The 12,752-nt window shown below is 39.2% G+C and overlaps 1 protein-coding gene across 1 annotated transcript in view; it reads right to left on the reverse strand.

Moving 5' to 3' along the window:
• The window catches only part of THSD7A (thrombospondin type 1 domain containing 7A), a gene marked incomplete at its 5' end in the record, with an annotated part of 452,331 nt that extends 448,449 nt beyond the window's left edge, over positions 1-3,882 (reverse strand). The window contains one exon of the mRNA XM_082661757.1: positions 3,720-3,882. Within this exon, the coding sequence (XP_082517883.1) occupies positions 3,720-3,882 (163 nt within the window). The remainder of the gene's footprint in view (positions 1-3,719) is intronic.
• Positions 3,883-12,752: the final 8,870 nt, after the last annotated feature.

Below are 12,752 nucleotides of genomic sequence, written 5' to 3' on the forward strand. Positions count from 1 at the left end.
TCTATCACTCTACTGAAAATGTCTTTTCCCAAAACAGTGTTAATTATCTTACCAGTTCCTCCTCTTACTTGATCTTTTCTGAACTATTTCATAACCCCTTTCCAGACTCTTGGAAATGTTTTATACTTTTTGCCCCCATCCCCTTCATAAGATATCTTCTTCATTTAGCACTACTGGCATTTTCTCTGGACCTGTTCTGACCATACTTTCTCAGGCTCTTTCACTACTTTCTCTCCCATACTGACTCTTAAATCTCAATATTCTCTGTGAAGTATCCTGGCCCCTCTTTTCAATATTTTTGTTGTTTTAATGATCCCTCCCACTACCATGCCTTGAAATATTATATATGTATTGAGTTCCAAGCCTATACCTTCAGCCTAACACTTTCACCTAAACTGCTCACCCATTCACTAATTCCTCTATTAGCTGACTGAATTACTGCTACCTCAAGTTCAGTATATCTGATACTGAGAATTAAACTGGTATTCTTTCTTCCCCAACCACAAGAACACTGTTCTTCCTTCTTTCATATCCTCTGTCTCAATCAAGTAACTGTGTGCAGACATGATGCAGATAGCATTACTTCCACCTCTCCTTGGCAGACACTGTGTCCCCTGCACTCCAAACCTGAGCTAACACTTCTGCCATGTGCCCCCAGCCCTCCTCTACTCATCCTTCACTATAAGTGGTTTGTTCCCCTTTGTCTCTCAGTCCCTCTCCTCACTGACCTCCCGGCCTCTTAATTTACCTTTCTCCCTTCTGGGTGAAGAATATATCAATCCTCTGCTCTAAGGTTATAATGGTTTCCACCTGCTTACAGGTTACACTCTAACATCTTTACCATAGTGTGAAGGTTTTCTTACAATCTGGCCCAACTCATCTCATTAGCACTACATCCATTCATTCCCACCACATATTCTGGACTTGAGCTGCAGTACTTCTAAGACCTAGGAATATTGTCATGCCTTGTCTTTTTTTTTTTTCTCTCTATCAGCTACACAACTTCTCTGCTCTCACAGTGTTTTGTTCATGAGTATGGTATACCACGTTGTAATTGTTGTGTATTGTTCAACTGTAACTTTCTTGGGGGCAGGGACAACAAAACCCTAGCCAGCCTCTACCACAATGACTTCAAATAATTCACACAGTGAGTCCTCAACAACTCTTTGTTGTGACTGACTTAATAAAACATTCATACAATATACCTTACGCATTAAACGTTCATATATATTATGTACATATATATGTATATATACGTTAATATAATATATATGTGTATAGATGCATACATGTACGTTTATGGTGTATGTATGTGCATATGTGCACATAATTTAGGGCTGAAAAGGCCTTTAAATATCATCTTTTCTAATCAATGAATATCACAAAAAAGGAAACCAAGAACTAAAGTAGTTAAATGACCTAGCTAACATTCTAAAGCTCGTTAGCAACAAACACAGTGTTACAGTTCCTCTCTTAGCTCCTCATCCAGTGTACCTTTCACTACATCACTTTAACACAATGATCTCACCAACAATGTGATTCCAAATAATCTGCTCTACCAAGACCAAGCTTATCCCACTAGAATCTTGGACTGTTTCACCTCATTTTCTCTCTCAAATCACTGCCTGACTCTTTATTTTCATCAAATGAGGAACGCTTATGATTCTGTCATCCCTATATCTTCATTTACAGTGTATTCCTCTCCTTTAAATATTCCCTATTTCCTCCAATAACTATTCTCAGTTCCTTTATAGATATGGTGAAGTCTCCTTTCCCTCTGGAAAAAAATAAAGAGGTCATTATTTTGCTCTCCTGTCTAATTCACCATTTTTTTCATCAAACCAAGGTTCACCATCAAAGAGATTACATTATTCTCATCATACTACCTTATATTTGTACATGCACATAACTTTGAAGTTTACAGATTACTTTCTCATCACTCACTCATTTGATCTTCCTAATACTACGAATAGTCAGGAGAAGGTCCCATTTACAGGCAGCTGAATAAACTGGGGGTCAAAAGTTAAGTGACATGCCAACATTCCTAGAGCTAGCGAGCGCTGGAACTGGCACTGGAACCAAGGTCTCCATATCCTTGCTCCTGAGAGCTTTCCACTATCTTAAACTGTTTATTGGCTTAAGTTGCCACCATGACATTTATATTGACGTGTATTGGCACCTCAGATGCTGCACAGTGAATGTTGCCTAGCCTCTTCTTTGATCTGAATTACTGCTTGGCTCTTGTTACTTTAACAGTACAAATTTCAACAGGGCAAGTACTGTTTTGTCCAACACTTACTTACTTGAGAAGCTCTTACCGAGCATCCAAATAACACCATTTAATGGTAAATTATAGTTTGACTAGTGTTTGTTATGACTGAGCTTCTGAAAATTAAAACCACGGCTTCCGCTAAATTAGAGATCTTCTTTATTTTAAATTGAAAAAATCCATTTGATTTCATCTGCATCCCCTAATCAACTGATCTTTAAACTGCAAGTGGTAACAAGAATGGCTAACACTAACATCCAAATGGCTTTTCTAAACGTGTGTTTATGTGTGTTCTTTCATGCAAGATTCTGAGGCAAATTCTGTACTCTGGCTTTAAATAAGTTTCTATTCAATCTCCTCACTAAGTTGTTAGATAGATGCAACTTCTTTAAAAATTCAGGGTATCAGTGTAATTGTAGAGTAGACTGATCTGTCTCTGCATGGGGGACTACAGACAGCTGAAGCCAGGAAACAGACACACTCACTGTAACTTGGTTGTGATCCCATGACCAATATATACTTTCCCTCCTGTCTACTGCATCCTTCTCGTAATGTCTAGTCATTGCCAAGAAACTCTTAATTCATTCCTAGCACTAAGCAGTAAGAATAATGTTTCCCACTTTCTTCTTATAAACCTGAAGTTTCAGGTCTGCTGAAGAATTCTGTGTCCTTTAGAGGAGAAAGGAGCCTCAGGAGAGGGAGTGGTAATTCCTCATTTGGTATTGTTTTCCTGCCTGTCACTGCCTCACACCAGGACCTCTAGTCAGCACTTTGCTGGGAGATTCTGAGGGACAATTAGTTGCTGCTTTTGTTGGCTGGTTGAAAACAAAGCAAAAACTTTTTCAAGGCAGGAGAAGTTAAAACCTAAACATCCTAACAATTGCACACTTTAAAAATCCCTCAATTCGCTCATTAAGAATCGAGATTCACAAGGTCTCAGTCAGCTCACTGCAGCCCCATTTGCCTTCAACTGTCAGAACTGCCCTCACTTGGCTTGTTTCCACGTGTCCCACATAAGCTGTACCTTAAATGTAACTCTATATCCATATATATCATGGCACAGAGTGAACTGTTTGCCTAAACACAGAATAAAGACCGGAGTTAAATGTTTGCTAGAAATATATTTAAGAAAGTCCTAGTAGAATGAGAACGCAGAGGTTAAAAATATTGCACGTAATTACGAAAGCGCAACGTTGGTTGCCCTCATTAACTACGGAGCTGTGAAAGAAATAGTCCAGTGACTCACTAATGCTTTTTAGTTGTTAGGTTTTTCTTTCTAACAGCATCGGCCATGACCTAATTTGCTTCCTAAGAATTGTACTTTTTTACCTTAGGGTCCCAGTACCCCCCGTTCATCAGAAGCACAGGGGTCCCTCCTGAAGCCCAGCAGTTTCGTAAATGTGGACCCAGATGGGAAGATGGGAAGCAGGGGCAACTCCGTCCCACTTACCGGTCTTCCACAGATAGAGGGTGGGTGCCTCCGCCGCGCCCGGCGCCGCAGCCCCACAGGCGCCCAGGCACAGCAGCAGCGGCAGCAGCAGCGGCAGGACGGCCGGGCGCGGGCCCGCAGCGTCGGGGCTCCGGGACGTCGTGCGCCTCGCTTGCAGCCCCATGCCGCCCGCAGCCGCTCCAGGGTCCAGGTCCGGGACGCGGTTGGCAGGGAATGTTCCTTTGCCCTCGGAATGTCTTCCCAAGTACAGAACGCAAAGCTCTCCCCGCTATTGTTCTTGTCAGATGAAAAGGAGGGAAAGCGCGTTTAACACCAGGGAACAATAGCTTCTGCGGTGGCCGTGGCTGCCGCCGCCACCGCCACTAGCGGGGATGCTGCTGCCGCTGCCATTCCGCGCAGAGTGGCAGGTCCTACAGGCGAGGGAGGCAGCCGTCCGCAGGGGGCCCCAGCTGACGGAGCAGGTCCCGAGGTCCGGGAGGCAGCGCAGCCCCCGCCGCTGCCAGCTGGAGAGAGAGGAGGGGGGCGTGAGCCGACAGGAGCACCGAGGGAGCCGCAGGCAGGGGGAGGCGAGAGAGCCAGGGCAAGAAAGAAGGCGAGCGAACGGGAGCGGGGGCACCCACAGCCAGCACACCCGCCAGAGAACTCCAGTGCACATGGCGCGGTGAAATATGTTTGGACGGATACACCACTAAAAAGAATCATCACCCGACAGGCTTCCGCATGACAAATAACAGGCTCTGAAATTCATCGTCACCCAAGGAGTCAAATGCTAGCTCTAGTGGCATATTCTTCTTAGCATATATTTATGTACGCAAAGCATCAGTGTTTATCATTTATTTTTAAGTCGTGGCTTCTGAATTACTTTATGTGGGGAGCAGTATTTATGATCAGATGTGAAAAACGTAGGAAAACTGCAGAGATGTTTACTTGCTGTTGAAAGGCACTTAAACTCTTTTTTAAATCTTTCCTTTTTAACTTAAAGGAATCTATTCCCAATAAAAATATAAGCAGTATTGATCTACGGTTACAAATCAAAGTACACTGTCTTTTAACAGCCTTTAAAACTGAATTAGTATTAATAAGTATCCACAATGATATCTATTAGATGGATAACATTTTACAAAAACTAATCATGAAATTATATTTCACCTATGAAGTTAATAAAAGTGCTATCCCTTTATCTACGCTCTGTCAAAAATATGCTACCTTTAAGGATCCACACAGTTCTGAGTAAAATTAAAGAACAAAGTGAGTTTCCTTTATTTGTGTATCTCCAAATTAGTAAATTATTTACTTAAAAATCCTTGACACTAATGTCTCTTAACAGATACTGTAGAAAAATGCCTTTATAATCTATATAATCTAATGTGCTTGGGCCTTTTGTTCTTTGTGTTTTCACTTTCTTAAACCAGTAGCAATAAAGGAATGTGTGTGAAGTCAGACAATGCTTTGCCCTTTCTCTTTCTCTCTTCTCCCCAATACTAACCCTTTACTAATTCATTTCCTAGTAAAACTAAAATGATATCGAGGCATTTAGCCAATTAAAAACTGGGCAAAAAGAAAGCCAAAGAAAACTATTCACATCCGGTCAGCAATATCTGGCCAAATAAAATAAAATTTAAAAAGCAGGAAAACTACTCTTTATGAATTTGCTCCATCAGCACAGCCAACCCAAGAGTTTAAAATGAGGAACCTACTGTTTCTGAAAGAGGAAACCTTCCATAAAGCTCTCTTGGGACTCCTGTCGTTTTGCAGATCATTCCAGACACAGCCCTGCTGCATGCATTAGATTAAAAGCAGGTTTTGATCAAATAATTCCCAGTTCCTGCCTATTTAAGTATTCTGACATCAGAGGAAATTAGCAATGTTGAAGGTTGCAAATTTGGTCCTTATTTACTTTCCACTCTGTTAGGCCTCTAAGAGGGAATTAACAGCTCAGAGAGCCCTAGCTCTGTGAGTCTGTGATTAGGAGAGAAAATCTAGCGTGGATTACTGTTTCTTCACTGGTGAAAAATAGGCAACAATCAAAAGATTATAGGTTGATAAGGGATACAAAAAAGCCTGATTCCAACTTATGTGTGGCTCCCTGAAGGAGCACTTGTTTCAACAGTTACACCGAGGAAGAAAATAGAAAATAGGAATTGTATGGCTTCTTTGGGTCTGTCTTCTTAGGGAACACGCTGTAATACCACTCTACAATGGCAGTGTTTTCCTATCCTGTTTGTTTTTATTTCTCAGCTACTGTTAGGGTGCTAAACCCTAAAACCATCTAATTCGGGCACAGAGAGCATTTAAAATGAAGTACTCTGTTAATCAGCCCATTCTAAGCATTCTTGGGAAGTCCCAGATCAATCCACCAAGTAGAATCTCATTAAATAACAGAAGACAGAGAATCTAAGGAGTCAAGCTAGTACAATTTGATGTGCAGGATAATTACTTAGCCCTTTGAAAAGCCATCAGATGCTATACCTAATAGCTTAATATCAAAAGAAAATTTAAGATTCTGATTTTTATATTTATCCATAGTTGTGTAATAATTACTCAACTGGTCAAGAGTTTAAACATCATAGCTAGAACTTCAAGCATTATACAGAACAACCAGGGACCATTTCACAACTAGGGTTACTGTTCTGCTGTAGTGTTTGAAACTAGCCAACAATTGGTTTCCTTCTTTTACTTTCAATTTATACAATGTTTAAAGATCACTGCCATTTGCAGCAACATGGATGGACCTAGAGACTATCATACTAAGTGAAGTCAGACAAAGACAAATAAGATACCACTTATATGTGGAATCTAAAAAAATGATACAAATGAACTTATTTATAAAACAGAAACAGACTCACAGACACAGAAACTTATGGTTACCAAAGGGGAAAGGTGGAGAGGGATAAATTAGGAATTTGGGATTAACAGATACATAATACTTTATATAAAATAGATAAACAAGGGCTGACTATACAGTAATGGGAACTATATTCAATATCTTGTAATAACCTATATTGGATAAGAATTTGAAAAATAGATATATACATATGTGTATGACTGATTCACTTTGCTGTACACCCAAAACAGTGTAAATCAACTATATTTCAATTTAAAAGTTTTTTAAAATTTTTAAAAGAGTTAATAAAAAAATCACTCTAGATACATACACATGTACAATTAGTAATAAAGATACCACTGGACAAGGTTACAGAAACTAAGTCATAAACATTTGTCTCCGCCAATGCCACACATCTGTTCTATAACAATGTCATTATTGCACTCGAGGACAAAAATGTATGGGTCTCTGAGGACACAGAAATGATATATATTTTCAGATACATGTTCCTTTGTGAAAGCTATAGTGTCCAGTCAGATAAATCCTATCAATAAAACTGATAGATTACAAGAGATAGCAAGACATAGCAGTCTTTGTTTTCTAGCATATGACATAAATAATGCACAAATGTTTAACGACATGATGTCAAAATTTAGTCATGAGAAGTCTCAAAGATGCAGATTAAATTGACCATCTGTACAGCCTGCCATGAAGTAAATCGTTCATCATTTTTCATAAATAACTGTTCAAGTATTAATGAACCAGGGATATATAAAAGTTTCCAAACCAATGGATGAAAAATGCAAAGCATGTATGTTTTTTAATATTTAGAAATAAGATAATTCTGAACCTATCGCTTCTCATGTGTTGTCCTTTTATCTGTCTTTATTATTTTTGCTATAGCTTCCAAACTCCAGAGAGGGTGGATGTGTACAGATCTACACATGTGTTATCTCTTTAATTAGAACATAAGCATATAACCGTACTCGAAGACCCAAAAGCCATACAGACAGTGACTTGTAGGGATTAGTACCAGCATTTAAAGTCAATCATCAAAAATTCATTTACTTGACAGAGAGGGAAACTTTTAATATCATCAGTTTTTATGAAGAAAAACAATGAGTAAATGAAGGAATATATACAAAGTTATTCACAGCTACATAGGGAAGTATCTAAGAATATCCACTTTGAAATAACAACTTTAAATAAATTTCTCTACCTAAATGCATCTTGCCTTATAAAAAAAAAATCACCCAAAGGAATTCTGTTTGTATGGCCTCTAGGTGTCATACTTGACCAACATTTGGGGTAGAAAAAATTAATTTGGGGCTTCTTTCTATTCCCCCCCTTCTTGCCACACCCACGAGATTATTAAAAGATGAAACATTTCCCTTTTTATCTTTGTAATAAGTAGCCACAAATTTTACTTTCCCAATTCTGACTCTAATATTCACCATTTATTTTCTTTCCAATTCCTTTTTCTTTATAACTACTTTGTTGGTTGGTTGGTTGATTAGTTTGCTGGTTTGTAGGTATATGCGGTGAGGGGAGGGGAGATTCTAAATTTCAAATAGTTTTACAGAAAGAAAATAAACCCCATGGTTTCTCCATTTTACTCAAAACTAAACCTGTTTGGAAACAATAATGATCTGCTATGAATAATCAGATTCCTTGTTTTGAGTGTCGGGTAAAAAGGTACAGTATTTTGGGGCTTCCCTGGTGGTGCAGTGGTTAAGAGTTCGCCTGCCGATGCAGGGAACACGGATTTGTGCCCCGGTCCGGGAGGATTCCACGTGCCACGGAGCAGCTGGGCCCAGGAGCCATGGCCGCTGAGCCTTCATGTCCGGAGCCTGTGCTCCTCAACGGGAGAGGCCACAGCAGTGAGAGGCCCACGTACCGCAAAAAAAAAAAAAAAAAAAAAAAAAGCTTAAAAAAGGTACAGTATTTTGGTTCAGATCCTTCTAGGTTTGGGGAATGGATCACTTACTGCAAGCCTTACAATAAGGATCCCAATCTCGGTGGTAGGTGAGGCATCAATAGTCCCTGACACAATGCAGTACCCCAATCGTTACATTTCACCAGGGGTTCACTTGGGAGAATGCTTCCATACAGAACACCCAGGCCAATGCAATGATTCAGGTATTTGAAAGTGCAGAGCAATAATGTATACAAAGGCAACAGAATTGATTAGCTATCACTAGTTGTGTTGGTCCTACAGATGGATAATGAAAAGGTACCGACCTTTAACAAGCAATTGAAAACTAAATATGAAGGAAAGGAGCCCTTAAAAAGAGACCCTTGTCTCCTGCAGTGGCAGAGTTAAAAAAAAAAAAAAAAGCTGAAGATCAAATTAAAACTTATAGTTAAGAGTTGACAACTGCAAAGATAACTGAATGATCAACTGAGGCAAGTTTGTTACGAAAAGATCAGGGTCTGCTTAGGAAAACCTGGAACCTGATACATGGACAAGTTTCTCTGGGTCAATGCGCACATGTCTTTGGTTCCCTGGGCTCCTCTGAACTCTCAAAGCCTTCGAAGGCAGCCCACCTCTCCCTGTTAAGTACTGGCATATCGCCTTTCCTAGTTTTCAGACTGCTAGCTAGGATTAAGTTGCAGCGTTAAGTCAGTCTAGTCATGTTGGGTCTGTTAAGAGTAAAAGGACTACACAGCAAAGGAGCTGCCAGAATTAGCTAGCAGCTGACTACTGGTAGGAGCCAGAAGACTATTCAGGAGGCTTGATTTTGAGAGTGTTTGATTAGGGGCCACAACATACAGGGATAGAGAGTTTATTATCTTGGAGAAATACTCTATGGGCATAGAATTTAACACTCTGCCAAGGATGAAAGGGATGGTGCAAACTGGTGGTTCCTAGAAGCCTGGAGAAACACTGATGGAAAGTGAAATGTCAGGGAAGGAAGACAGGGAAGGAAGGGACATGCTGGAGTAGATACATTATGTAAGGAAAAGGAAGACCAAGACAGGATTATGCTCCTCCAAGGGGACACACAGAGACCACACCAATCACCAAGGCCTTCAGAAATGTACTGGTGAGAAGGACGCCAGCATCACTGAGTTCCACGGTGGCTCTTTGCACGCCACCAGTAGGAGAGGTGGTCACACAGGTTTAAGTCTCTGATCCATCTGAGTTAATTTTTACGCATGGTATGAAGTAAAGTTCTAAACTCATTATTTGGCACAAGGATACTCAACTGTCCAAGCACCATTTAAAAGAGTGTTATTTTTCTCATAGAATAGTCTCAGCACTTAGTAATAAAAAATCAACTGACCATTAAGGGAATGGTCTACTTTTGTTCCACTCCAAGGCATAGCTCAGAGATATTGCGGGTTCAGTTTCAGACCATCATAATAAAGCAAAAATCACAATAAAGGGAGTCACAGGATTTTTTTTTGCTTTCCCAGTGCATAAGAGTCATCTTACCCTATACTGTAGTATATTAAATGTGAAATAGCATTGTGTCTTTAAAAAAGTGTACATACCTTAATTAAAAATACTTTATTGCTAAAAAATGCCAACCATCATCTAAGTCTTCAGCAAGTTGTGATCTTTTTATCATAGTAACATCTAAGATCACTGATCACAGGTCACCATAACAAATATAATAGTGAAAAAGTCTGAAGTATTACAAAAGCTCTCAAAATGTGACACAGAGGGCTTCCCTGGTGGCACAGTGGTTGAGAGTCCACCTGCCGATGCAAGGGACGTGGGTTCGTGCCCCGGTCCAGGAAGATCCCAGATGCCGCGGAGCGGCTGGGCCCGTGAGCCATGGCCGCTGACCCTGCGCGTCCGGAGCCTGTGCTCCGCAACGGGAGAGGCCACAACAGTGAGAGGCCCGCGTACTGCAAAAAACAAAACAAAACCAAAAAAAACCAACCAAACAAAAAAAATGTGACACAGACATGCAAAGTGAGCAAATGCTACTGGAAAAATGTCACTGATTAAGACTTGCTCCACGGAGAATGGTAATTTGTAAACAATGCAGTATCTTCAAAGCACAATGAACCACAGAGCACTAAAACGAGGTATGCCTGTATTCCCATCTTTATGCTCATACCACACAACCTTGATTTCTTTAGCTTATACTAAGTTTTGAAATTCAATAATGTAAGACCTCCAACTTTTTTCTTTCTCAAAAAGGTTTTTGCTATTCAAGGTCCTTTGCGTTGCCATATCTATTTTAGGATCAGCTTCTCAATTTCTACAAATTGCCTACTACAATTTAGATAGAGGTTGCAATGAATCCACAGATCAATTTGAGGTGATCAGCCATCTTAACAATACTGAGTTTTCCCATTCATAAACAGGAATGTCTCTCCATTTATTTAGATCTTCATAAATTATTTTCATAACTATTTTATACTTTTCAGTGCAGAATGCACTTATTTTGTTAAATTATACCTGTTTCATTGTTTCTGACATTCTTGTGAATAGAATTTACTGAATTTCACTTTGAATTGTTTATTGCTAAAATACAGAAATCAAATTGATTTTTGCATATTGATTCTGTATCCTGCAATCTTGCTTAACTCACCTATTACTCTAATAGATATTTTCCAAACTTGAGATTTTTCAACATATAAATCTGCCATCAGCAGACAGACATCTCTACTCCTCATTTTTCAATCTGAAAGCCTTCATTTTTATTATTATTACAATTACTGTTATTGTAATTGTTATTTTGCCTGTTACACCAGCTAAAGCTTCCAGCACAAGGTTAAACAGAAGTGGAGAGAGCTCAAATCCTGGCTTGGTACCTGATATGAGTGAGAAAATATTCAGTCTTTCTCCATTAACTATGATGTCAGCTATAGATTTTCATAGATGCCATTTCCATTCCTAGATTGAGAAAGTTCCATTAAATTTTTAGATTGTTGAAAGTTTTTATCAAAAATGGGTGTTGGATTTCGTCAAATGATTTTTGTACATCCTTTAACTGTCTTATATCCTTTAATTGATCAATACATTCTAGTAATTGATTTGATTTTCAGATGTTAACTCAACCTTGCATTCCTGGGACAAACTGCACTTAGTCATGGTATATAATCTTTTATGTATGTTATTAAATTTGATTTTCAAATTTGGTTTAGGTTTTTCCTTCTATATTCATTAGGAATATTGGTCTTGAGTTTGTTTAGTTTTTCTTCTTGCTGTTACTTGTGATATCTTTTCTTATTTATATATACAGCAGGTTCTTATTATCGATTTTATACATATTAGTGTATATATATCAATCCCAGTCGCCCAATCCATCCCACCACCATCACCCTGCCCCCGCTTTCCCCCCTTGGTGTCCATATGTTCGTTCTCTACATCTGTGTCTCTATTTCTGCCTTGCAAACTTGTTCATCTGTACCATTTTTCTAGATTCCACATGTATGTGTTAATATATGATATCTGTTTTTCTCTTTCTGACTTAAATTCACTCTGTATGACAGTCTCTAGGTCCATCCACATCTCTACAAATGACCCAATTTCGTTCCTTTTTATGGCTGAGTAATACTCCATTGTATATATGTGCCACATCTTCTTTATCCATTCATCTGTCGATGGGCATTTAGGTTGTTTCCATGAGCTGGCTATTGTAAAGAGTGCTGCAATGAACATTGTGGTGCATGTGCCGTTTTGAATTATGGTTTTCTCTGGATATATACCCAGTAGTGGGATTGTTGGGTCATATGGTAGTTCTATTTTTAGTTTTTTAAGGAACCTCCGTACTATTCTCCATAGTGGCTGTATCAATTTACATTCCCACCAACATGCAAGAGAATTCCCTTTTCTCCACACCCTCTCCAGCATTTGTTGTTTGTAGATTTTCTGACGATGCCCATTCTAACTGGTGTGAGGTGATACCTCAATGCAGTTTTGATTTGCATTTCTCTAATGATTAGTGATGTTGAGCAGCCTACTTGTGATGTCCTTATATGGCTTTGGTATCAGGATAATTCAGGCTTCATAGAATGCATTGGAATGTGTTCCTTTCTCTCTTATTTTTCAAAGTTTGTGAAGGACTGTATGAGTTCTCCTTTGAATGCTTAGAATTCACTACTGACACCATCTGAGCCTAGACATTTCCTTCATGGGATGATTTTTAATTACTATTTCAGTTTCTTTACTTGTTATAGATCTACCCAGGTTTTCAACTTCTTCTTCCATAAGTTCTGGTAACTGTGTTCTAGGAATTTACCCGTAT

This window comes from Grampus griseus, assembly GCF_964374135.1.
Source record: "Grampus griseus genome assembly, chromosome: 9".
NCBI classification, from domain to species: domain Eukaryota; kingdom Metazoa; phylum Chordata; class Mammalia; order Artiodactyla; family Delphinidae; genus Grampus; species Grampus griseus.